At 51.6% G+C, this 27,056-nt stretch overlaps 1 protein-coding gene across 1 annotated transcript in view; it reads right to left on the bottom strand.

The window, feature by feature from the left end:
* Positions 1-343: 343 nt before the first annotated feature.
* CPXM2 (carboxypeptidase X, M14 family member 2) overlaps positions 344-27,056 on the bottom strand; it is a 142,218-nt gene continuing 115,505 nt past the window's right edge. Inside the window, exons 8-14 of the mRNA XM_030335351.1 lie at positions 25,088-25,211; positions 22,959-23,155; positions 21,773-21,952; positions 15,945-16,242; positions 11,073-11,212; positions 9,107-9,206; positions 344-1,670 (exon numbers count right to left, since the gene is read on the bottom strand). Coding sequence (XP_030191211.1) covers positions 1,402-1,670; positions 9,107-9,206; positions 11,073-11,212; positions 15,945-16,242; positions 21,773-21,952; positions 22,959-23,155; positions 25,088-25,211 — 1,308 coding nt within the window. The 3' untranslated portion in view covers positions 344-1,401. The remainder of the gene's footprint in view (positions 1,671-9,106; positions 9,207-11,072; positions 11,213-15,944; positions 16,243-21,772; positions 21,953-22,958; positions 23,156-25,087; positions 25,212-27,056) is intronic.

Genomic DNA, 27,056 nt, shown 5'->3' with positions numbered 1-27,056 from the left:
AGCCTGAAATGATTGCTATCTGATCCTTTAGAAGGCAAGTTTGCAATCCCTGGTGTAGACTGTCAGAAAGTCGCATCCGGATCGTTTCCGGAAAGAGGCTCCCTGACATCCCCAGCAGTCACTAGTAGGTCCCAGGTGTCAGGGCGCTTTTACCTAGGCGCACGGCTCTCCTGGGGAGGGGGCAGGGAACACACGGCTGTCCGCACCCGCTAGCAAACCTGGAAGGCCCACGGGATACCCCTCCCCGGGCAGGCTCTTCTCTGGGGGTACCTGACCTCTGGGAGAGGCAGTGGGGCGAGCCCCTGGGGTGGGGATGGGTCTGCTCAGGAAAACCACACGCCGGAAAGATGTCACCATTTGCTTGCTTTATTTTTCTTTCTTCCCAGGTCAGTGAGGCAGCAATATCAAGAGAAAGTAGACAGGCTGTGTTCTTGGATGGTCATCCGACAGCCCCTCCCAAACCAATAATCCACAGATAATTCTAGGAGCTTTTCATCACTCGTGGCCTAATTCGAAGGTCTGGCATCCCACACATCAAAAATAACTCCCCTGGTGATGTTAAGCCAACTTACGTGCGCCCATTTCCCTGAAAGGGGGCACATCTGAGGCAGTGAGAGGGCTGCCGGTGATCTGCCTCCTGGCCCTTCTCAAGTCCCCGCAGATCAAAGAGGGGACCGGGCTAGATGCCGGGCTCCCTCCCGCTCCGCCCCCAGGGCTGCTGGACCGGCGAGGGGCCCGGGGGTTCTCTGTGGACCCTGCAAATGAGCCCCACTGGTGGCTGCCGACCAATCACTGGTGGACTAGCTCAGCCTTTCTCTCCTTTTAGAAACACTGTCCTTTGTTGAAAGGGAGACCGAATGGATTCTAGAGGCTCACCGCTGCTCACTTGGTAATGTCTCCATCGTCCACAGAGGGCAGAATCAATCTGCAGCAGCTTGGAATGCCCCGGGGCCAGAGAGGGTGGATTCTCTCAGAGGGCCCAGAAGCGTCTCAAATGGTAACTTCTGGGACAGCAGGGCCCCAGGACGCTGCGATTGGAGCCCAGCAAAATGCAAATGCGCGAGGGGCTCTTGCTGGCATGCCACCAGGGGAAGCCTTGGCTTCCCTTCCTGTGCGGCCAGGAGACCCCGAGCGGGCAAGGCCCCCTCTCTGTCTCCGATTCCCAGGCTGAGCTGCTGAAATCTCACTCCTACCAGCCTTTCTGTGCTGATCTGTCCAAGTTATTTGGAAAAATGGAACAAAGAAAAAAAAATACCCTAAGCTTTCAGCCCTCTCCTCGGGGCCAGGCTTGCAATGCACGCATTCTCCCAGGCCTTCGTGAATTACAGAGAAAAACAGCAGGGAGTCCTCTATGGAGCTACGACTGGGGGTGGCTTAATTTGCAAGGGTCCGGGACAGGCCTCAAGTGTTGGCACGGCCCCCGCGCTGCCGTCTCTTCCGCCCACGCAGCTTCAGCCGCCTGGCTGGCAGGCTGACGGGCTGCTTCCCAAACTTTTCCATGATCTCCCTGATCCTGGCCAGGTTGGTTTTGCTGAGTGTGAAGTCACACCGTGTGGCCCCCATGTCGTAGCCGACCATGCAGTTCTTGATGGACGAGGTGAACCCTTCCGCCTTGGCCGTGACCACGTACTCCCCGGGGTTCAGGAGGCGCCAGTAGTCCCCATCGCTGGCTGTGAAAAGAAAGCAGGGAATTCAGAGGTTCTCTTCTAACACAGCTACACCACCAGCCCTGTTACTCCGGGACCAGCCTCCCGGCCGGAGAGAGACTCAGACGCAGGCGGTGTGGAATCCGAGCCCCCGCCGATGCAAATTCTTAGTGCATTTTGGGAGCTGAGATGTTTTCCTCTTTGGAAGCCACCTTAATGGTTTTACCAGGCAGGGGTTCGAGGTGAAGGCTCCCCGTGGTGTTAATACTCGTGAGTGGAGATGGAGAAATGATCACTCACACTCCTTCCTCTGTGACAATATACGCCATTCATTACCAAGCTGGGCTTCCAAACGGTGTGCCCTCGCCACAAAACGCCATCTTGAAAAGCCATCAGTGCCTGGCTTCCTGGCCTCCCTTAGCACGGCTATAAATACAGAATAGGAATTCTTTCAAGGGGTGGGACTCTTCACTTTTGAAAAGAGAAATAAAGGACCACAGGGGGCCAGGGCCAAACGATCTGGGAGGAGGCGTGGTATCTGCACCCCATTCCATGGCCCTCATTCTTGGCCCGGGGGCCAAGAGAAGCCTGAAGCTTCAGGGGCAGTGACGTACCAATGCTGCAAGCCTGAGCTCCTGTCTCCCCAGGGACACTGCTGGTCAGTCACCCCATAAGCATGTAACGGGACCCGTGTCCTAGCTCTAGGCTAGATCTCTGTTGCATAGACGGGTTCCAGGCCAAGGCTCTCCTCCCCAGGAGCCTGCAACCTGCCGAGGACACGCAGACCCCCGACGTTAAAGAGACTTCAGGGTATGGGTAACCAGTGACCCCGCAGAGGACGTGGTACCCGGAAGGTCAAGGCAGGCACTGATCCACTGAAGTCTCCAAGCAAGCCTTTAACACACGTTGTATGATTACTCCCTTTTCTACCTGAGTAATCTGATGCCCAGGGAGGCATAAAGTCCTGCATAAGGTCGCACAGCCAGTAATCAGCAGGTTAGGCTCTCTCTCTTATGGCAATCTGAGTGTCCCAGCTGCTCTAAAGCTTTGGGGCCAGGAGAGGACGAGGAAAGGGGCTAAGGAGGCCCTGGGCAAGGCTCACGTGTCTACACAAGCCCTGAAGTCTTCCAAGGGACGGGAGAAAACTCTGTGTGCGTGTGTGAATATGCATCTCCCACAAACACATGACACTTTGAAGCATCAGGTGTAGAGGATAATCTTTATTCCTCTGAGACACACGGATGCAATTAAGTGCTCACGAGAACACCAAATGCCGTAAAAAACGAACTAGGCAGGCAGTTCGGCCCGCTAACTGGTAAACAGGACTCAGGGTGAGAGGTCGGGGTGCACACAACGCACGTGGCTGGCTCCCCGGCTTTCTCAGCGCTGCGCCCACCCTACGTCTTCCTTGGGTGACAATGCAAGCTTTTCAACCAAATAAAAGGCCATCTCATGCTTTTCAGGAGGCAAGAGCCCGTCAGGGGTTCCCTGAGCGTCACAATGCCACTCACCCTTTGAGACCTCCCTCTGGGGTCCCGCGGGCCCCCGGGCAAACCTGAACGTGCCACCCCCTTCACGCATCTCACCTGTCCTACCAGACCGCGCGTCCTCGAGTGTGCGGCTAGGCCCTGTGCTAAGCTGTCGGCTCCTTGAGAGCCTGTGTCTCACTCCTCAACACTTCTAGTGTGTTTCGTACGGCGTGCCCTCTGTGAATGCCTGTGGGATTGAATGTGGTAAAGAGAAACACACACACGGAACCCAATGTCTTATTAACACGTGAACTTGAACTCCTGTGGATGCTTTTTCCCCTGCGAACAGCAGACGGATGCGTTAAGGCCAAGAGCCGGCCGCCCGGAAAGGCTGTCCGAGCGGCTAGAGGCCTCTGGAGGCGAGACCTCTCAGAGTGCACCATCTTGAGAGTACTTTGGGTCATTTTGAAACACCCCAGGGAAGGGGGCAGGGTCCTCACCAAGGGAGGTGCTCACTGAGCAGAGAAGGGGAAAAAAAACAACCCATAATTACTAAATGCTGATGGGCACTGCTAAGTGTATAAGGAGGTTTGTAAGAAGGGATTCTTCTTCCTCCAAAGCAGAAGGCTCCCTCCTCCACATGGTGGGGACCTCCTTCTTCTCAAGTCACGCTGCCCTGTCCTTGAACCTGTCTTTTGAGCACGGTCACACGGGCAGCCCACATCGCTGCATCCCAGGCACTCAGAACACCTCCCACTGGTTCCCGGAATGGGCCACACACCTTACACCTCAGGGCCTTTGCATATGCTATTCCCCCAACTCCTGTGCTCTTTTATCCCTGAGATGTTTTTAAATGCCTAAAGTTTGTTTCTTAATGATAAAGCCAACTTTTTGTAATTCAAAAGCAATGAGTTCTGCTCCATGCCTCTAGGTGATGAGTCTTCTAAGAAAATCCCCACTGGGTCCCTGCAGGCCACTCCCCCTTGCCCCCCACCCCCTCCAGCCACAAACAAACCCCATGAGTTTGGTCTTTAACTCTTGATTCTAAACCTCTGTAATTTCTGTTTCTTCCAACCGAAATACTGTTCCCTGTTCTTCCAAAGACCAGCTTGTGCTCATCCCTTCAGGGAGGGAACCTTCTTTGGCTTTCCCACCAGTTTCTATATATCCTCCAAATTCTTTCTGGGCTATCATCATAGTCTGCAATTACCTTTTAAATTTTCCTTGGCAACTACTTGTATGTCTCCCCCCACTAGAATGTATACTGTTTGAGGTGAGGGGCATATCTGTCTCGTTTACCACAGTATCTCTAGGCCAGCATACAGGAGGTGCTCCACAGGATACGTTAAAAACGAAACCACGGCAGGGGTGCCTGGGTGGCTCAGTGGGTTAAGCGTCCAACTGTGGCTCAGGCCATGATCTCACGAGTCGTGGGCTCGAGCCCCACATCAGGCTCTGGGCTGACAGCTCAGGGCCTGGAGTCTGCTTCAGATTCTGTGTCTCCTCTCTCTCTGCTCCTACCCCCCCGCTCGCACTCTGACTCTCCCTCTCTCTCAAAAATAAACATTAAAAATTCCCCCCCCCTCGGGGCGCCTGGGTGGCACAGTCGGTTAAGCGTCTGACTTCAGCCAGGTCACGATCTCGCGGTCCGTGAGTTCGAGCCCCGCGTCGGGCTCTGGGCTGATGGCTCGGAGCCTGGAGCCTGTTTCTGATTCTGTGTCTCCCTCTCACTCTGCCCCTCCCCCGTTCATGCTCTGTCTCTCTCTGTCCCAAAAATAAATAAACATTGAAAAAAAAAAATTAAAAAAAAAAAAATTCCCCCCCCCCCCCCAAAAAAATGAAACCATCGGGAATTTGTTTCGATTCACGGAATCAGAATGAGGTGGGCCAGCTCTATAATCTATAAGTTTCCGTTTCAGAAACATGGAAGAGGCCTGATTCTCTCATCTGCCTGGCAATGCACCCTCTCCCCCGGAAGTTCTTGCGTCGGCTTTCCCCACGCTTACCCCCAGGGCTCTTGTTATGTGCTTCCAGCCCCGACCCCTGGTAAAGTCTAGAACCATCTACCTTGTGAAACTCAGGGATCAGCGTGTTAGGTCACTACCCCTATCACTGGGTGAGCAGGTCTGTGTTCAAGGGTGAATGTTCTGCGGAATTATTGGGGGGGGGGCGCTTCCGCAGCTGGCATCGCTCAGCACGGTGGACAGAAGGAACAACCCAGGCGCTAACAAATGTCCACTCGTTAGCAGGTCAGGTCCGTGCCCACCAGACAGAGGACGCTCATGGGGGTTTCTGAGCCAGGTGTTTGGCCAACATACTTATTACGTGCGTCTAGAAAGCATTCGTACTCGCTTCTCTCTCCGTGGAATTCAATTCCCCTGTTTAGTTTCTGCAAAATCCCTCCGGAAACAAAACTTGTCAGGTCACAGAAGCTCAGAGAGAAATCAAGGCAAATGCAGGGCTTAAGTCGAGCACCGAAAGAGGCTGAAACCAATATAGTAAAGAGCCATGTGTGAAGTATGGAGTTTATCTATCATGAGAATACACTGGGAAATTATTTTCGGGGGGGAAATAAAGGGAGACGGGCAGGCGGCTTCCATCGGCTCATCGAAACCGCCTCTGTGATCACAGGGGCTTGAGGTTCAGAGCTCAGTAGGCATAGCACTCTCTTCGGGCTTGTGGGGTCCCTGGGACTCTTTCTCTCCAATTCCATTTAAAACCCTCATGTTTTCTCACATTGTGTACAAAGCACGAATTGTCCCAAGAATGTTCTAGGCTCTTTTATGAATCATTCTTTCACAGGAGCTTGTTGGCAACGTTTAAAATACAGTCCCTTCTGTTCCTAACGATCTCCAGCACCTTGCGTAACACCCGGCCCATCGCAAGTCTGGAATCTGCGCGCTGAATGCATGAATGAGTAAGTGAATGAACGAAGGAACCAGCGGCTGCCCGGGAGGGGCCTCGATGTACCAAATGCCACGCCGCACAATGTGAAGCCTCCCGGGCAGGGGCTGTAAGGTCCTCAAGCATGAGCAGGAGGGAGTTTCAGAAAACAGGAAGGCGAGTCATGGCATCACACCGCGTGACATTTCAGCTCCATTTCACCCACTGAAACGATAATTGGCTTGGGGCGCCTGGGTGGCTCTGTCGGTTAAGCCTCCGACTTCGGCTCAGGTCATGATCTCGTGGTTTACGGGTTCGAGCCCCGCGTCGGGCTCTGGGCTGACGGCTCGGAGCCCGGAGCCTGCTTCGGATTCTGTGTCTCCCTCTCTCTCTCTGCTCGTCCCCCCTCACGCTGTCTCTCTCTCTCCTTCAAAAATAAATAAACATCAAAAAAAATTGATACAATAACTGGCTTTCTGTAGCAGGCACGTCAGCAGACGGCCCATCACTAAACAGCACGTGTGTGCAGCCCGAATCCCAGCCTACTCCGTCCTAAGGCCCCAGAGGCTTCGGTTCCTCACAGGTCAAATGGGATCGTTTGTTGGAAGGACCGGGTCTGTTAATGCATGTGAAGGGTTTGTGGAGAAAAGGCTCCTGTCCGCTCAGGAGGGGCAGCACAGGGGCAGGGGCACTGCATTCACAGTCTCAAGCCCCCGGCTCAAATCCCAGCTCTGCCATTCTCTGCGCACTCCCGGAAACACCATGCCGTGTCCATTCATTCATTCAAACTCATCCCTTCATCCATTCATTCAACAAATATTTATTAAGCACCTACTGAGTGCAGCCTGCACTTCACCGAGGCACGAAAGAGTCAAGGACGCCTGGTCTGGAGGAAGCGGGCGAGAAGCAGGAACAAAACAGGCGCCAGAGGTACGGGCTTGGCCTGCAGGGTGTCAGAGGCCGGCGGTGGAGACGCTACGGGAGGAGAAAGCTGGAGGTTCAGAGGAAGGAGCAGGTGGTAGGGGCAGGCGGACGGGGTTAGAAAACGTGGCCACCATGGTGGGCCTCGTTGACGCGGTGACATCTGCGCAGCGACCCGAAGGGGACGAGGAAGGAACCGAGGGGTTCTCGAGGGAGGGAGGTTCGGGCAGTAGGAGGGGCTGGAGCGAGGACCCCAAGGTGTGGCCTGAGTCCTCGAGGAAGGAGCCGGCGGGGACTACCGCGGACAGCAAGCACAGGGCAGTGACTGTTCCTGTTTGACCGAAACGGAGACTCAACGATTTTCACTTTTAAATGGGGACAGTCCTGGGCAAACCAAGATAGCCGGTCACCCCAGGAGAGGTTTGGGAGGTAACCAGCAGCCTAATCCTGTATGGCCACGCGCGTGCCCTGAGGACTTTGGGGTGCCCCTGTGGGGTTCAATAAAAGGGTGATATGACCCAGTTAGCTGATAACAAGCTTGCCCTGGCTGCGGGGCTACGAGGGCAGACATAGGAGAAGCCTGCCCGGGGTACCACGGTGAGCCTGGCAGGTGCCACGGGTCAGACCGGCTGGCAGCTAAGGAGGAGGTGAGCGGGCATAGATTCTGTATCTATGTGCTGACAGAGCGGGGGTTGTAGGGCAGAACCAAGGCGGAGCATCTGTTCCGTATGGGCACCTTGTGTATCATCCCAACTCTCATCGGCTTTACAGGTGATAACACATGGGGGACACAGGAGGAAAATGAACTTGACCCGGTTTCCCTGGGACTGTCCCCCATTTTAAATCTGAAGTCATACATCCTGGGAACCACCCCCAGTCCCAGGCAAACCCAGACCGCTGGCCGACCCAGCACAGCGTAAGCCCCCGAGCCGAGAGGTACAGGTCAGGCCACACCAAACACCTGCTGAGCTGGCCTTATATCCTGTCTCTCCCAGTTGTTCAAGTGTGTCCGAGGGCTGAACAGGTCTTTCTCATGGCAATCACGATTTCCCTTCTCCTACTGCTGACTCTGTTCTCCGTGCCCAGGTAGGACCTGTAGTAGGTTGAATGATGGCCCCCAGAAGGGTCCACATCCTACTACCTAGACCCTAATCCAGACCCTGCGAATGTGACCTTGTTTGGGAAAAGGATCTTTGCAGATATAACTAAGGATCTCAAGATGAGACCATCCTGGATGGCCTAGGTAGGCCCTAAATCCAATGACAGGTGTCCTTATCCGAGAGAGAGGAGACACAGGGGGAGGCCATGGAAGATGGAGGCAGAGACTGGAGTGATGGGGCCAAGGAAGCTCAGGGGCACGTACAGCCACCAGAAGCCGCAAGAGCCAAGGAAGGATCCTCCCCAGGGGCTCCAGAGGGAGGATGGCCCCGCTGACACCCTCGGCCGCCATAGCAGTGAGGGAATAAATTTCTAATTCTTTAAGTTTGTGGTCAGTTGTCTCCCCCCCCCCCCGCCCCCCACAGGAAACAAACACAGGGCCCGGTCCCAATGCCTCGCTCACTACAGCTGACACCAAAGCAAAGTGCATCCGCCTACACTATGACGCACGCAGCGCTCCCCAGAGTGTCCCCGGAGGACGAAAACCTCTGTGTGCAGACGCACCGTCTCCACCAGAGCCCCTGCACACAAGCGGATTTAGGCTTCTCGCCAATTCTGTTTCCGGTGCACCTGCCACGACATCATGCTGCCCACGCTACCCGTCAAAGTCAAGGTCAGTGTTTTCTCATATCCCGCCGAACACACTGAGCGCCACCCCAGGTGACGACGGCCCTGGGCACAAGGGAGAGACTTCGTGGGTTTCACAGCAGCACGAAAGCCCTGAGTGAGCAGGGACATGCCTGGGGCTGGGAGTCAGACGCCTGAACCCAGGCCCCACCCGCCAGTGGGGCCTTTAACCCCCCCCCCCCCCCCCCGAGCATCTGGTTTTCACACGAATGAGGGAGACACCAGAAAGCACAGGCTGAGCACCTTGCCAGGGACTCCACGGTTAAGTTTGAGGCAGGAGACAATCGTTCAGCTCTCCGTACGAAGTTTCTGGCATGCAACATGTGGTGTTGACCCAAGAAAAATGCTTCAAGGAAACAGATATTTCCTACCGAGAGACAGCTCATCTACACTCGCGGTTACCTGTTCGGATGTCGTGGTTAACACCTTCCACGGAGATGATGGCATTGGGAATTCCTTTTCCGTGGGCGTCCCTCACCATGCCTTTGATGCCACGATGGACCTGCTCAGAAACACGACGGGAAACGGTGAGCTCACGACTCGCTCAACCCAACACGCACAGTGAAGACGGCTGTAAGCCAAATGCCAGCCCAGTGCCCCCAGGAAGCCTCTCAAAGCCGTATCTAGCTCGAAAGCTCCCTGGCTGTGCCTGGATTTGGTGTGCAAATTTCTGTATTCCTTTTGGGTCCATGTACTGGGAAGTCTTCCCCTGAAGTTCAATTATCCCAGAGGCTTAAAAAATTTTAGGAGCTTAGATGGTTCATAAAAACCACACCCGGTAAAAATGGAATTTAATTTTTCAGAGGCACGTTTATTTGGGCTTCCCTAATCGATAATGACTTAATACGTAGACCCAACGACGTAAGAGTCAGAGAGGAAAGAAGAGAGTCAAAGGCATTCCTATAATGACATTGACATTCCTACATGACATTCCTATAATGTCATATGTCCACAGGGCCCTTCTGCGGATTAGCTGTGTCACATGACATGTGTCACTCTGAAACTTGTACCTCAGCTTCCCCATCCGTAGAATGATGTGACAACCCAAGCCGGCATACCATCGTTTCCAATGACACTCTTTATACGTATTATTGTGCCTGTGCATTTTATCCACAGCAGGCACCTTGGCTACACAGGATTACTTCAGAATAACCAGAACCTTCTCTCCTTTCACGGATGAAATGAGAAAGAGCCTTCCCTCACAAAATGCCAGGGCACAGAGAGCGTTCACAGCTTTGCAAGACAGAACAGGCTCACACCCCCTGTGCCAGGCACTGGGGGCTGCACAGAGTCTCTGGGGACCCTGGTGGGGCAGACTGGGACGCTAGCCCTGCCTGAAAGTTTCTTCCCCCTCACCTACAACAACCCACAGGAAGGGCGGCCTCCGTGTGCAATCCTGCAAGCCTCAGGACCGTCCTTCCAAATGGATGGGGATCACGGTACAGTCACATAACTGAGGCCCAGTGTTCGTTTTTGTTTATTCCTCTGGTTTCCGGTTAGTCTGTTCCTCAGTGGGGCGTGGATGTTAGTGGATTAGTTGTAGCACCAAACGAGAACTGGTTTACTCAGAGCTGCAAGAGGGGCGTGTCCCTGAGAGCAGGAGGAAGGGAAGGCGTGTGAGGTTCCCAGCGTGCACAGCGGGGCTTCCTCGCCAGCCGCAAGCAGAACCCTGGCAGGTGCCTGTGACACCTGCTCCCAGGGAGCACCCTGTCACCTGCAGCACGTGCGAGGGGCACAACTGCGTCCCCCCAAATTGCTGGTGAAGTCCTTACTCGCAGGAACTTAGAACGTGACTGTATTTGGAGACAGCGTCTTTGAAGATGTGATGACACTAAGGTGAGGTCACTGGGGTGGCTCTGACCTTCCCTTATAAGAAGAGGAAACGTGGACACAGAGACCCCAGGAGTGTGTGTGCACAGAGGAAAGACCACGTGAGGACCCTGGGAGAAGACGGCCACCTGCCAGCCAAGGAGAGTCCTCGGAATGAAACCAACCTGCTGATCTTGGACTTGCCTACTCTAGAACTGTAATTTCTGTTGCTTAAGCTCCCTGTGCGTCTATGCTTTTATGCGGCCCCACCAGACGAACACGAGGGGTCCGGGCACGCTGGCTCGGACACGTATCACCCCTCCCTACAGGGCAGCATCCGGTCGCACTCGCTATGACCCAGTGCGGGCAATCAACATGGCCTTCACAGCTCACCTCGTGGGGCCGAATCAAGTGCAGACAGACGATGGTTCCTGCCAGTGCTGTTTGTGGACGGCCCAGCCATCGTCCGAAGCGTGAACTCGGTCTCGGGCTTTCAGCCCCCTAACCGACCCCCGTCCTGAGCCGGCCCCCAGCACAGCGCGTCTCAGGCCGTCCGTACCTGCTCCATGAACACGATTAAGGATTCCCGATTATTCTCCCACTCCTCGGGCAGCTCGCTCTCGTGCGGATACTTGTCACAGCCCACGTAGATGGACAGCTCGAAGCAGTTTGTGTGAAGGTAGCTGAAGTCATTGAGACCTGCCGAGCCAACCGACACCACGGTCACTGAACGGTGCTCAGAGTGGCAGGAGGGAGACGGCAAGAACGTTCAAGAATGGGACTCAGAAGACTTCATTTGAACAGGGACGTATCAAGCACCTACTACAGACCACAGATGACAGCAAACGCGAGGGGAGGGGATGGGGGTAGAGGGGAGGACACGGCCGGGATGGTTTATGGGGAAGACAGGCATATACAGGAACATCTCTGACAAGAGGAGGACTCAGATGCTGTTTATTAAACTCAGAAATAGCTTAAGATACGATTTTTATTTTTTTTTAAGTGTTTTTATTTTGAGACAGAGAGAGCGCTCACACACGGGCATGCATACACTCATGCTGATGGGGAGAGAGAGGGAGAGAGAGGAGGGAGAGGGAGAGAGAGAGAGAGGGAGGGAGAGGGAGGGAGAGGGAGGGAGAGAGAGAGAGAGAGAGAGAGAGAAGAGAGAGAATCCCAAGTAGGCTCCACACTCAGCACAGAGCCCAACGCGGGGCTTAATCTCACGACTGTGAGATCATGACCTGAGCCGAAATCAAGAGTCGGGACACTTAACAGAGCCCCCCAGTCGGTTTTAGAATAATATATAGTTTTAGAATATTTATAATTGTAGAATAAAGTGACATGAGTTAACAGTATGGGTTCTAAGCGTTTAAGTTTCTGTCTACAGTTAGGCTGCCCCGAGCTGGCCGTTTTCCTCCGTAATCCACACCAACAGCTATCCCTACAACCCTTTGCTGAGTGCCACCCATAAGGCCAGGACCTGTGGTCAGCACTCTGTATCCGCTGACCACAAGTCCGGCAGAGAGGGAGGCAGCACAGCACAATTCTACAGACAAGAAAAATAAGGGAGAGAACAGCTACGAAATGTATGCAGGACCAGGTCTTGGAAAAGAGCCAGGGTCAGGCTTTGAACCAAGACCTTGCTCTGAGAACGTGACTGTATTTGAAACAAGCATCTCTAAAGACGCGATGAAGTTAAGATGCAGTCATTAGACCTCCAGAGCTTGGCCAGAGGGGGCTGGAGGACAAACACCCCCACCCACTGAGCCCGACGGCAGATGCACTTTGCGCATCCTGACGCCATTGCAACGGGACGGGAAGCGCCCAGCCCGGCACGGAGTCAGTCTCTGCACTGGGGTCCTGGGGCTGCTGTGACAAATGACCACAAACTGGGGGGCTTAACACAGCACAAATGTATCCTCCCATACTTCTAGAGGCTGGAAGTCCAAAATCAAGGAGAGGGTTGGCAGGGCTGTGCTCCCTCCCGAGTCTCTAAGGGAGGAAACTCTCTTGCCTCCTCTAGCTTCTGGTGGCCCCCGGCTTGTGGCCACGTCACCCCAATCTCTGCCTCTGTCTTCACATGGCCTTCTCTGCTATGTCTTCTCTTCTGTCCCTTATGAGGACATTTGTCAATGATTTAGGGCCCATCCAGGTAACCCAAGATGACCCCACCTTGAGACCTCTAACTTAATTATGCCGGCAAAGACCCAGTCTTCAAAGAGGTCATAGTCACAGGTTCCAGAGGCTAGGAAGCAGGGATATATTACTTTCGGGGTGGGGGAGGAGGGGTCGCCATTCAACCCACTACAGCACCCAATATTTGCAAAGTGAACAAATGAATGTTAGGGGGCATTAAGCTCTTTCCAACATTTTTGTCTTGGGGGAACAGGGTGATCAGGAAGGACAGGGCGCAGCTATGACCTGTGTGACCCCAGGCGGCACACGCCCAGCAGGAGGCCCCTGCACGAGCTCCCCTCGTGGATTCTGAGGGCCCGGACTAAGAGATCAGAGGCCGGGTGCACTGGGTTTCCCTACAGTGACTGAGCAAAGGAGCAGGTCCCGCTTGTCAACCAGCCTTGGTGCTCGCCACGCGTCTTCCCTCCCTCCCGCCTCCTCCCGCCGTCACGCTCAGTGAGAAGACCGGATTAAAAGTCGGGGCCCTGGGTATGTTATCAATCTGCTGCCTAATCGATTGCTCAAGTCACAGCCAAAACGGCACTCAGCATACAGCCACTCTCTCCGGCGGGGTCCAAACGTGAACCGGTCACGTGTCACCAGATTAGCCTCTGACCACATTTGTGATAAAACGAGGACAGGGGCAGAGAGCTGAGGTATGGAAGGGTGGGCCCGTGCCACATTAATGGAACATCCTTCGCGGGGGCCTGGTCTGGTTGGAGAGGGTTGGTCAAAACGCCACATCGACTCATTCACTCGAACCCGAAGTGTGGAGTTACAAGAGGGCACAGCAGGCCCGACGAATGCCATGTTCCCTGGTTAGCACGGGGAGGACACGCTGAGATGGCCGAATGCCGCTGTGCACGTAACATTTTCATTACCCCCTATCTTTGAGGCCTTGTTGGTACGGAAATGAATCAGTGCCACATACGAAACTCTGGAGCGGGTCTGCCACCTTGCAATGTGCCTTCGAAGCACTCTAGGTGACAGCAGAGTCGGTGAGATGCTGAACGGCCAGGAGAAGGGTGCAAAAGCTTGAACCCGGCCACCTCTGCTGCTGACTTCTGGCCCGTGAGCTGAGAATACTCCTTGAGGAATGGCTTCGAAAGCAGAACATGTGGGCAAGGAACTGGGGCATGACCCACACAGTCCCCACAAACCCCGTGTCCCTGCCGGGTGGGCGAGACGTTCCTCTCTTCGCCTAGAACCCTAGTGTCACGGCTTCTACGTGGAGCACGGAGCCGTGCGTCCCGTAAGGCCCGTGTGCCTGTCGCCAATTCCGCCCGTCCCTCATCGTGGGGCAGGGGAGGCAAGATGGCAGCCCAGGAACAAAGGGGCTCTGACATCGCTCTGGACTGGAAACACACACACACGACAAGCGATGTGTGTTCCGAGCTTCCCCGAAGCCTGTTCTCCACCGCCCCATCTCCGTCAACTAATGCCTGTCAGTCACCGCTAATGAGTGAACAAGATCCGAACAAAAAGCTGGAGTGGAGGTGGAGGGGGAGGGAAGGAAATTAGAAGTCACATTTCATTAATCTACAGCGAGATGAATCGGCACACTTCCCCACACCGCCGGGAGGAAGCGGGATGAAGGCGCGAGCCGCCACGTGGCTCTGCACACAAGTCCCTGAAATAAAGGAAAATATAACTGATAGGGAAAAAGCAAATGCTGCCTTCGTGGTTGTGTGGCGGCCAGCTTTTCGAAACGTGACTCTTGACCTGGCACGACAAATCCGGCCGGGTACGGGCCGGATTTAGACACCGCAGCCATGAAAAATAAACAGATACTTCGCGTAAAGGTGGCTGTGGGTTTCCGGGGCTAGAACTGGAAAAAGCAAGAATGGTTTGTGGCCGCGAGGTTATCTTGCTCGACAGGGATCTGTCTTTATGTGCTTTTTATTCTGTGTAGGGCAAAACTATGATGGGGATAAATAAAATAGCTCTGTGGGGTAGGTAACCAAGAAAGAAATGGCAAGATTTCTGTACCTGTTAAAAAGTGGCCACAGGAACAAATCTATTTACTACTTGGAAATTTTTCTTTTCCCAAGCACGGACACGTACCTGAAAAGTACGCGAAGGCGGATACGGGCAAGAGTCACGGCTACGTGCTTCTGATCGGTTACACAGAGAACACACCCGCACCCACACTCGCACCAGCCCCCACGCGAGCCTCACAACAGCCCCAAAGGGCCTATCACCTTCATCGTTCGCCGTGCCCATTTCACAAATGGGAAATATGGGGGTCAGAGAGGGAAAGTAACTTGCCCAGGGTCACACAGCATCTGAGTGATGAAATGGAATTTGAATCCAGGTCCACTTGACATGGAATATTTTTCAAATTCATCGCTGGGTTGACCACCCCTCCCCCCCAGAGTCAAGAAAATAGGCAATGACCATTCTGCTTGGGGTCCTGCCATCCCAAAGCTGAGGGACCTTAGGGAATGTGACATCCTTATCCTTCCACATTTGGGAGCCCTGAGCCGGGGCAGCCTGGACACAGCAAAAAAAGCTTATCCTGAAACTGGGACTATGGCGTCCTCTGGGGCTGATGTGAAGGAATTCCCAGAGTCCCTTCTGGAAGCTTCTCTGGTCCTGTGCGGATGCCAGAAGCAATACCACCTATTCCCTGCATCGTATGCAGTCGGGCTTCGACCAAAGGCTCTGTTGTGCCTGGGAGGCCGGTCTACTGACCTCCAGAAGACAGGAGATTTGTGAAACAGCGATCACACCACGTCAGGCCTCAGGAAACACCTGCAGCGTGGAGTCGCTTCACCCCTGAGTATGGGATCAACGCCCGGCCCCTCCGGGTACCTGCCGCAGGGGACGTCCCACTAATGGGAACAGCTCCGGGTGAAAACACCCTGGCTCCGGTGCCAACACCAGCGTGCTGTCTATCCCTTGGCCGGGTGTGCCTTTTGGTCCGATCCTTCATCCAAGTGTACATTTGCTCATCTCTGACCCCCTACAGAATCTGAATAGCTCAGGAGCTACGAGCGGGCCACAGGGCCAAACAGAGAGATCCCTCGCAGTCACCAGGCCCCGGCTGTCTCATTCATAAAGTGGGGAGTAGCCACAGCCCCCCAAGACCAGTGGAAGGATTAAGGAGCAGTCGACGTAGAGTGCTGGCACCCTGTAGATGGCGGACCACGGCTATTATACCCATGACAAGTGATAAGGGAGGGCTGGGAGGGGATGGCCCGTGGGTCCCTCCCTGTCTGGCTCCATGACGACAGCAGGGCCGCCAGAGACTTACTTCCGGCAACGGTGTGCCAGGAGGCCCCGTTGACGGTCCCGTCCTCTTTCTGGAAATCTTCCGTGTGGCACACCCTCCTCCTGGCGTCGGTCATGAGGCGGTGTGTGGAGGCGTAGGAGTAGGCCAGCCAGCGGAACACGTGGTCGTCGGGCGTGGGGCTGTGCTCCTGCGTCTTCCACAGGGACCGCACCATGTCGTAGGGGTATGCCACCACCAGCTCGCCGCCCTGCAGGTTCCCACCCAGCACGAAGGGGATCTTCTCCATCCAGGCTATGACGGCCCTGGTCTCCACCGCCACCTGTGAACAGGGCGAATTTACACGGGGCGAAAATGGGACGGGGACTGCTTTCTCTCCCTACCTCCCAAACGGGGACACAGTGGAAAGAGCAACCGTTTCACGGAACACTTTTAGCCAAACGTAGAATTTCAAAAATCCGTCCGGGGAAGACCGAGTTTTGTGGAAATCGTGGATTACACAAAAAAGATAAATCGAGGGAAGTTTTCTTTTGGTAGGAATATTCCAGTTGATGCACGGAGGGAAAGACAGAGTTAGATTGTCAATACTCGGCAAGTCCCATGAGTTAAGGGGCCGGGGATGTTCATCCATGGCCGCAAAGCACAGAGAAAGAGAAAGCCAAGACAGTCTGTCCCTCGAGGGAAGAAACACCTAAGAGAGAACATCAACCTGGAATATGACCAAGCCTCCCATCCAGGGGCCGGCGGCCTATTCCTGTACAGGACCATGTGGGAAATGCTTTAGGTTTGGAGGGCTCTGTGGTCTCTTTCCCAACTACTCAACTCTGTCCTTGTAGCCAGAAGCACCAGAGACGATACGCAGATGAACGTGGCTGTGTTCCAATAAAGCACCACTTACACAAACAAGCCTGGGCAGCAAGAGGCCCACCTACGGGCTGTAGTTCGCCAACCCCTGTTCTGTGGAGCCTAGTCTGGTCTCGATCTCTCTGCCAGTTTACAGAAAGCAGAAGAAGAGGTTACGTGACCCGGCAGGTATTCAGTCGGCAGCACCCAGGCAGTGGGAAAGGCTACAAGATGATGTAATCTGCTTGCTTATAACTTAGTTGTTAGAAGAGAAGCAGCGACGCGGGCAAGAGGATAAAAGACAGCAAGCGAAACGGCAGAAACCTACAGGGTAGGGGAGACTTGAAAGACGCAGCCCTCAATCACGATGAGGGCCCTTTAGCTGGCTCCTGATTTAAACCAACTATGAGAGAGAGAGCGATGGAGAATGATAATAGGGAAAACGTGAACACTGACTGGATATGTTATAATACCAAGAAATAATTTATTTTGATATGATAATGGGAATCATTTATGGTTTTAAAAGAGACCTGAAGCTTTTAGAGATACTTACTGAGAGGTATTTGCAAATGAAATGATACCACACCTGGGATTTGCCCCAATAATTCTGGAGAGGGGAGAAGAAAGTGGCGTACAGATGTAGATGGAAGGTGAATCGACAGGCACGGAAGTTGAGATGCACATTGGGGACCCTTAGAGCTTTCTCATTTCTTATGAATGGCATTTCTTATGACAAAAGTTGAAGGAAGGAAAGAAGGAAGGGAGAGAGGGTAAGAGGAGGGGAAGGGAAGAAGATAAGGAAGGAAAGAAGGGAGGGAGAGAAGAAAGAAAGAAAGAAAGAAAAGAAGAAGAAAGGAAAGAACAGAAAGAGACAGACAAGGCAAAGAAGGAGGCCAAGGAAGGAAGAAGGAAGGTGCGAGACCGGCGGGAACAGGACGGGAAGAGGACCGGAAGGAAGAAGGAAAGAAAGAAAGAAAGAAAGAAAAAGAAAGGAAGAGGAAGGAAGGAAGGAAGGAAGGAAGGAAGGAAGAAGGAAGGAAAGAAAAGAACTGACAACATTAGATGCAAAAATTAGGTTGACAGGGTCAAATACTGCTCATGAATCTAATTATTTACCCTAAGTTACTGACTCCTATGAAGATAGTCCCAGCAAAATAAAGTCTGATAATGGAAAAGAAATAAACACTGGAAATGGCTTAACTGTGCAGCACAGAAAGTTGATTAAGGAATGAAATTGACTTGATAGGATTCATTAAGTTTTGTTTTTGTTCCTGAACACATCAGGAGCCCTGGAATGGACTAATCATAGAACTTAGCTCAATACACCATATCATCATTGGTCCACGCTTGTCCTTCTCTGTATTTTAATATAATAAACACCCGTGAACCCACCATCCATGCCCCAAACCAGATCTTACAGACAATTTCTATGTAATATGTGATTCCGTCCCTCCCTTCCTCCTGCTTCCCACTCAGAGGCAACCACTGTATCCTCAATGATATACGATTCTTATTCTTTCTGTTTTGTTTTATCCTGTATGTGTATACCTAAAAATAGATTATGTGGTTTTACTTGCTTTCGATCTTAAAAAAGAGGGGGTAGCCACACTGTTGTCTTCTGCAATTTTTTTTTTAAGAATTTAATGTTTGTTTATCTGGAGAGAGAGAGAGAGAGAGAGAGAGAGAGGAAGGGGCAGAGAGAGAGAGAGAGAGAGGGAGACAGAGAATCAGAAGCAGGGTCCAGGCTCTGAGCTGTCAGCACAGAGCCTGACGCGGGGCTCAAACCCATGAACCGTGAGACCACGATCTGAGCCGAAGTCAGAGGCTTAACCGACCGAGCCACCCGGGCGTCCCTGTCTTCTGCAATTTTTTCATCTCAATGCATGTTTCGCGATGCACCTGCACTGTAGCATAAAGCTACAGCTCAGTATTCTCCACTTCGGTGCTAAGATCTCATCATTGCTCTGTCCTTGTGATGATGGGCATACAGGTAACTTTCAATTTTTTGCTGTACTGGACAGTGTTGCTTTGAACTTTGTTCTGGCATACACGTGCTGAACTGTATCTTGCATAAATCAGCAGAAGTGGAACCGCAGAGTCCTAGCATATACACATGTTCCACCTTACAAGATAACCAAATTATTTTCCAAAATCACTGTGCTAATTTATATTTGCACCCACAACGCATAAGAGATCCACTGGCCCCAAGTCCTCTCCAACGCTCAGCTACTGTCAGACTTCTTAATTTGCCAACCAGTGGGTGTAAAATGTTCTCTTTTTTGCATTCCTTAGTACTAGTAAGGCTGAACATATTTTCATGTTTATTAACCATGTTTCCTCTGCCACAAATTGCCTCTTCATATCTCTTACCCCTTTTTCTATTGAGCAGTTTATATTTTTCTCATCTGTTATTCTTTATGTCTCTTGAATTTTTAATTCTTTTCCGGTTATTTAATTTCCAAATAATTTCTCTCAGTTTTTAAGCTTCCCTCTTACAGTTTTTAAATTTTTGATGAGCAAGCTTTCTTATTTCGATGTAGTTGAGTTTATTAATCTTTTATTTTATGATTAATGTAATTTGGAATAGCTTTCTTCACTCTGAAACTAGCTATCTATATGACAAAGTTTCACTGAGAGATTTTACCGAGAGTGATTATTAAATCTTACCAAATGATTCTTTCTGCAGACAAATCACTTCACATTTTTTTCTTGTTTTTCTATCATTTCATTGATTCTGCTCTTATGTTTTGATCACAATCTTTATACATTGTGTGTGTGGGGGGGTTGGTTTTTCTGTTATTTGTTCGCTAGTTTCTTTAGCTTATTTTTAGCCTCTCTTCTTCGGAATATAATCATGAAAAGATACAAAACTCCAAAAAACACAGGAGGGTTTTGCAACTTTCCACAAATTTTGATATGTAATATTTTCATTATCTCTGTGTTCTAATTATTTTTTAGTTGCTAGTATAATCTTTTTCTTTGACCCATTATTTAGAAGTTTTAGGGTTTTTTTTTAATTTTCTAAATACATGCTGATATTTTCATTAACCTTATTACTGTCTTCTAGTTGAACTATATGATGGTGAGAGCATCACGGTCTCACTTCTATTCTCTGAAACTGGTTGAGATTTCCTTTATAGCCCAGAGCATCATCTGTTTTTGAAAATGCTCCAGGGATTACTAAGGAGAATATGCATTCTCTAACGGGGGTGTAGGATTCTTTCAGGTCCCTGTGTCAAGCCTGTCGACTGCTATTCAAGTCTTTACTTTGCTGACTTCTTATCCAACATAGCCACAACTGAAAAAAGGTGTTAGTGGTGGCAGATCTACGTAATTCTCCCTGTGTTTCCAAAACACAACAAGCTCAAAAAGCGAAATTCTAGTCTTAAAGCAAAGACTGAAATCCCAGGGTTTCTAGGACTGGGCTGAACTTGTTCCTGGTCGCTCATGGCCACAGGGCCAAGGATGCTGGCAACCATATTCCAATTCTGGTCCAAGAGTTCCAAAATTATAACATCATTTGAATTCCCAGCTTTACCAGACATCATTAGTACGCTAGTTTAAAAAAAAGGGTGGGGGGGCGGGAGGAGGGGATTGTGCAGGATGGAATTAGGAAATACGAGAGAGAATGCAGAAGACTCAGAAGCCCTGAATCCTTTACCCCCAGTAAGCTGCCCCTGGGCATCCGAATTACCCCACAGGGCATTGCCACGGTCTGTCCACACTGCTTGACTGGTTGCTTCTTGAAGGTCTAGATAACACCACCCTGTGCATCCCTAAGTGAGGCAACCATGCTGGTCTTCTTCCGCTGTGGGCTGGAGCCCCGAGGCAGAACAGGGGGGCTGCCTTCTATCCACTCATCATTTCTCTTTGGATTCCTCAGGAAGAGAAGCCAGTGCTTCGTGTCTGTATATTCTTTTTTACCTTGCAGAGTGCTGTCTAAAACACAGCATTTTCCAGCCTTCCTCATGATAGGTTGATAACATGTTTTGACTAAATTCTGGCCGTTGAGATCAAGACATAAGTATTATGTAGAAATTCTGAGAATGCCTCTTAAAATTAATCAATGAGTCTGAAAGGAGGATCTTTATTGGTTTGTTTTTTTCTTAACTCTTTCTCTCCTCTTCCTTCACAGACACGACAGCTGGAGTACCGACTGCCATCTTAGATGATGACCTTGAGAATGAAAGTCACACGCTAACATGGTGGAGACAGACAGAGGAGTCCTTGGTTCCTGATGATCACAGGGCTTCCGTTTGGCTGCTTGGCTTCTGTCATCTACCTTTAGGGTTTTTCTATGTGAAACACAAACAAACAAACACCAAAAAAACCCCAAAATGTCTACCTCATTAAGCTATCGCCATTTTGGTTTTTCTGTCGTTCCCACTGAACTTACTCCTAACTCAAGGCAGATCTCTTGAAGGACACACACACTCAGAGGTCAGGGGTAGAGGGGTAGATTACTATGGGCAGGGCAGGCAATAAAAGGCACGCGAAATTTTGTGCAAAGTCTTTCTTCTACAACACACTCTTTGTGAAAGAACACCTGAAAATTCGAGGAACGCCTTTCTCATTCAATGCATTTTTCCTTCCAAAGAAGCACAACATGAAATAATCCACGAAGACTTATGAAAATAAAAATAAGGTATCTCAAGCAATCAGGAAGGACTGTGGCCAATTCCAAAGCAACTCCATGGCACCACCAGAGCTCAGGGCAACGAGGACGGTAATGAATGCACACGATGCAGGGGAAGGGTGCGGGGCGCTCTTTGTTGTCGGAGCCCTGTGTGGTTGTAAAGAAATATGATTCGATGATTTCTCTTTTATGAAGAAGAGCTGAAAATACCAACGTTAAAGGTAGTTGCTCTCTAGCACACTTCCCCACTTTTGGAGAAAACATGACAGGAAAACTGGCGTTGTCTTGTTCCTAAATGTCAGATGCTCTACCAACGCCAGTGGGTGTTCACCGTGGCCTTCCTCGGCTCTGCACGTGGGGTATTTTTACTCACCGTGGCATTTTCAGACAGAAACCACTCAGGGATCGCAATGTAGTGATTGGGAACTTTCCTCGGGAGATTCTGTCGGTCCTCTGCCTCCCAGAGCAGCGTGTTTAGGTCAGGAAAGTTGTTGTTGATGTCGATGCCATCGTGGGTCCAGCGCCCCAGGGACCAGCCGCCCAGCTCCGAGCCCTGGGAGACAATTCCGAACGTGAGGGACCCACAGGGCTTCTGGACTCTTCTCACACAAGATGTCTCTATCTCTATGTCCGCCACCCATCCCCATCTGGGTGGATCTCTAAGCCTCTACACATCGTCTGGCCCAAAGATGGAGCCCAGAAGGGAACACTGAAGCATCTTCTATTACGACTTGGTGGGTGGTGAGTAATACAGCCAAATCCCTCCAAGAGGGAGGGCATCACCCCTGCCACATGGCCGAGCTCAAAAAGTATTACGCCCCTTCCTCCTCCTTCCCTCCCATGAAAGCTTCTAGAATGGTCAGATGAGGAACTCTGAGGAGGGATGACTCTAAGAGTCTGGCGTTGCAAAATCAACCACCACCACCGCGTCAACGGATTCTCTCTGCCGTGCCCACGAGTCCGGCTCACGAACCCCTAACCACCTGGCCTTGGCAAATCTGGGACTGAGAACCCCTCACCAGCTCTGCACCAATAAACGCAACCCAAAGTCTGTGCTGTAAACGTTCACGGGACAGGTACCCAGTACCGTTTCCCATTTTATTCCCAGATAATACGAACAATCCTGTACATATAATTCTACAGTATGTATAGTCGGTGACCTACCACATTCTACGTCACAGTTAGAGCCCGAAATATAAACAACGGATCAGGATCACACACACAACTCTCCTCGGAGCACTGGCAAACAGGCAATGATAGAGGTGAGGGCGTGCCCCGATGCTGCGCTCAAACCGTGCTCGGTGTTCTTTTTATTCTAGTCTACTGCTGTTAGCGAAAACGTGCCAAATACCATCCTTCACGTTCACTTTTCCCACTCGTTGGCGGGTCTCAGATCCCCACGGTTCTCAATCCCTGCTTTGCGTCTTTCATACACCCGCCGGGTTCCCCTGGCTCAGCAGGGAGACGCTCAACGGAAAGCTAATGACGCGTGAGTGAGATCGGCGCTCTGCCCGCGGGGGCCTCGCCGCTGCCCTGGGCACGCGGGGCGGCATCATTACCCCTTCGTAGGCCTTCTCGTAGCCATCGGGGTTGAGGGAGGGGAGGATGTGGATCCGGGTCTCCTCCACCAGGTGGACGATGCGGGGGTTCCCGGCCAAGTACTCCTGACACAGGAACTGCAGCAGCAAGAGCATCAGCTCGCGGCCCAGCACCTCGTTGCCGTGGGCGCCCGCCATGTAGTGGAACTCTGGCTCGCCTTTACTCCGAGACGGGAAAAAACACAGGTTCATATGGATGCTTCTAGCAAAACAGCCCTTACCATTTAGGGTAAAAAAAAAAAAAAAAAAAAAAAAAATCCCTGACAAATACTTACAATTTTACCCTATCTCTTCTTACAAAAACCCCCGCCCCAGGGCGCCTGCGTGGCTCCGTCGGTTGAGCGACCGACTTCGGCTCAGGTCATGATCTCACGGTTTGTGAGTTCGAGCCCCGCGTCGGGCTCTGTGCTGACAGCTCGGAGCCTGGAGCCTGCTTCGGATTCTGTGTCTCCCTCTCTCTCTGCCCCTCCCCCACTCATGCTCTGTCTCTCAGAAATAAATAAACATTAAAAAAAAATTAAAAAAAAAAAACAAATACCCCCTCCCCAAATTGTATCAGTACCATTTTTTTTTTAATTTGCCAATAGTCAGGTATAGAAGAAAACGTGTAGAAAAATCATAGATGACACCAGCCCCTGAGGAATGGTGTTTATTCTTATTTAGCAAGAAAGGGTAAAGTAGCACAGGGCTTAAGGTTTAAAATTTACAGGGGCGCCTGGGTGGCGCAGTCGGTTAAGCGTCCGACTTCAGCCAGGTCACGATCTCGCGGTCCGGGAGTTCGAGCCCCGCGTCAGGCTCTGGGCTGATGGCTCAGAGCCTGGAGCCTGTTTCCGATTCTGTGTCTCCCTCTCTCTCTGCCCCTCCCCCGTTCATGCTCTGTCTCTCTCTGTCCCAAGAATAAATAAATGTTGAAAAAAAAATTTTTTTTTTTATTTACAAATTAAACACAAGCCAGAGCAATTATTTTTCTCTTTGGGGAGGCAATCGTTCTTCTTTTTTTTTTTAATTTTTTTTTTCAACGTTTATTTATTTTTTGGGGGACAGAGAGAGACAGAGCATGAACGGGGGAGGGGCAGAGAGAGAGGGAGACACAGAATCGGAAACAGGCTCCAGGCTCTGAGCCATCAGCCCAGAGCCTGACGCGGGGCTCGAACTCCCGGACCGCGAGATCGTGACCTGGCTGAAGTCGGACGCTTAACCGACTGCGCCACCCAGGCGCCCCTGCAATCGTTCTTCTTAAGAGAAGTTCCTATTAAGTCTTACAAGGACACAAAGATGAATGAAAAGAAGCGGAAAACAGTTCAGCAGGGGAAACGGGCACTGACACAATTCTACAAGGGGGCTGCCTTTGAGTTTTTCCCTTTTAACAGCTCAGCTTTCCCGGTGTTGTGTTTATCAGTGCCGGGCATAAGCTGACAATATTTCTCCTTTTCTCACCGACAAAGCTACTGCTTTTGAGGAAATGTGATTTTACCCGCAGAAAAGCCCTCACCCTTTCAAAGAAACTTCTAGGAGGAACTCCTGAAATAATGCTGAATTTAGAGCTGAATGAAGCAGACCGGTCCCAGACTTAAATATCGGTGGGTTTCTAAAGGACTCGCGGATTTACCAAGAAGAAAACCCAGAGAAGTCCCTCTGACCCAGAGGAGAATCCGGGTTCGGGAAAAGGCTGAAAATAGGAAATGTGTGAAAACAGAATTGAGATTTACAAAGACATTTAGGGGACCTCCTCTCACTTGAGCCCTTAATGACCAGGGAGTCCAGAATTTTCTTCGATAAAAGGATTCTGTCCTGTCTCTGGCCACTGTTTTCTTTGGTTAGTGTGACTGGTCTCAGAGCTGGAGGGCAGAATTAAATGTGGTTCATTTGGAGAAAAGAAAGGTATCTCTTGCTTAGATGAGCCAACAGCCCGTATCACAAGGTAAGAGGTTCACAGAACCAAAATTTGCAGAATCTGCCTATGTGAGGGCGGTGCAGGGACAGCTCCTGGCCTATTTCATGAATGTTCTCGCAGGGGTGAACCATCTCCTTGCTCTTTAAGAAGGCACCAGACAGGGAGGGACAGGTGCATCACAGAGGGGCCACCTCACCGACTTCGTGCTCCCCAGGGTGGTCGGAGATCTCTACGGCATACAGCTTCAGGCCCTGGTGGCTCTTGCCAATGTTGTAAATTCTGGTGATGTTGGGGCACATTTCGTTCACGACCTTCATCAACTGAAAAGCAAAATGCAGTTAAGGCTCTGAGCAACGATGGCTATGCATTCATGGCGAAGGGCTCCCAAGACGGCCACCTGCCATTCCCCTCCCACGGCCCCCCTGCGTGCCCTCCCCGCCCCCCAACACCAGCGCTATCCCTTCTGCCTGGAACGTTCTCCTCCAGTTGTGATTATCACCTCCCTTGAGGATGGTATTACCATTTTTACTGTGGTTTCCTGTGTTCTTGTTGTTTCCTCGCTAGACTACAGATCCTTTAAGGGACACACTGTGCCTTGTATCTCCCTATCCCTGCCTAAATAAATATTTATTACTGAATATGAATTTTTCTCATAACTTAATGAGCATCTTTGATGTCAGGCTGAGGAAAGGGACAGCGCTCCCACCCCCCTGGAGCTCACGGTGCAGCAACAGAGGGTAGTCATTTGAGGACCCAATTCACGGGTGCCAAATGAAGGGGTCCAGAGAAGCCATGATAATGGGGGTCATGTGGTTACAAGGGGGAGGAAAGCGGGCCTTGACAAGGAAATGCAAGGAAGTGAAATAGATATGGATTTTACTTTTTTAATTGTTTCTAAAAGATTTTAATTTTTTTGAGAGAGACAGAGACAGAGAATCCCAAGCAGGCTCCACACTCAGTGCAGAGCCCGGCACAGGGCTCGATCCCACGACCCTGGCATCATGACCTGAGCCAAAATCAAGAGTCGGATGCTCAACAGACTGAGCCCCCCAGGCACTCCTGAATTCTACTTCTAAAGTCAAGGTCGTTAGATGAACAGCCTCAGCGGGAGGGGGCGAGGGGTGCACCAAACTGCCAAAGGAGGTAAGGAGGGCTCATCTGCTGATCACAGGAGCACAGGCTGCCCTTACGAGAAAGGAGAAGCTGATTATAAAGGACCGTTGTCCGCAACAAGACCAAAGCAGAAACTCACCGTCAGTGGAGGACCAGCATGCAAGGGTCCCATAGCTTCTACCCCCGTCACCATGAGGGACACATACATCGTGCAGGGCTGACGTGGAACCACACGCGTCGCACCCCGCCTTCCCCAGAAGCACAGTAATAATATCACTAATAATGTCAACGATTCTATTCGTCACGCATCTGTGTCCTCACTGAATTTCACGATCACGACCGCCAGGGGAAGTAGGTAAGGCAGAGGTGATTGTTCCCCCTCTACAGATATGGAGACTGAGGCTCAGAGAGACACTGAGCGATCTGCCCGGGGTCGCCCAGCCGGTACCAGATGTGGCCAGGGCTCTGGACTCCGAGGGCTCTTCTCTGTCCTTGAAGGCGGAGCAAAGCAATCGACACCGGCACATCTCTGCGGCCCGTTTGGTCAGCGGCACACCACGACCAGGCTGAAGACGGCCGCGGCACAGCCACCATCCGAGTCGGGGCCCCACGCGCCAGTCCCTGCAGACTGTAGTCCCCCTCAACTACCATCATCGTCCTCGGCAAATCCTGATCGGCACCACTGGCTTGGTTCAGATCAATGACTATTTCTGCACTCGGGTCATCCTTAACTAGGCAACAAACGCCGCCATCCAGCACAGAGCCTGGCTGTCGTTTAGGGCCTACCCTCCTCCCCCGTTCAATCAGACACAGAAGCAATGTGCCACCTGTGTTAGAGATCATGACCTCGACGCCGGAGAAGAAGAACCTCCACCTTCCGCTGAACGCACACTTCGCCGTGGAGACATCGCCCCGTAGGACACGGCCTTGGCCAGGACTCAACAGTCACCTCTTCATACCCCGCCCATCACAGTGTTTTCGTACCGGCCACCCTCCCTCCTTGTGTTGTGGTGTCACGGGCACCCCCTTCTACACACGGCAAAGAGGACACG

The sequence above is a fragment of the Lynx canadensis genome, chromosome D2, assembly GCF_007474595.2.
Source record: "Lynx canadensis isolate LIC74 chromosome D2, mLynCan4.pri.v2, whole genome shotgun sequence".
NCBI classification, from domain to species: domain Eukaryota; kingdom Metazoa; phylum Chordata; class Mammalia; order Carnivora; family Felidae; genus Lynx; species Lynx canadensis.
Note: the sequence above shows the minus strand (reverse complement) of the source record. Positions and strands in the feature narration are given on the sequence as shown.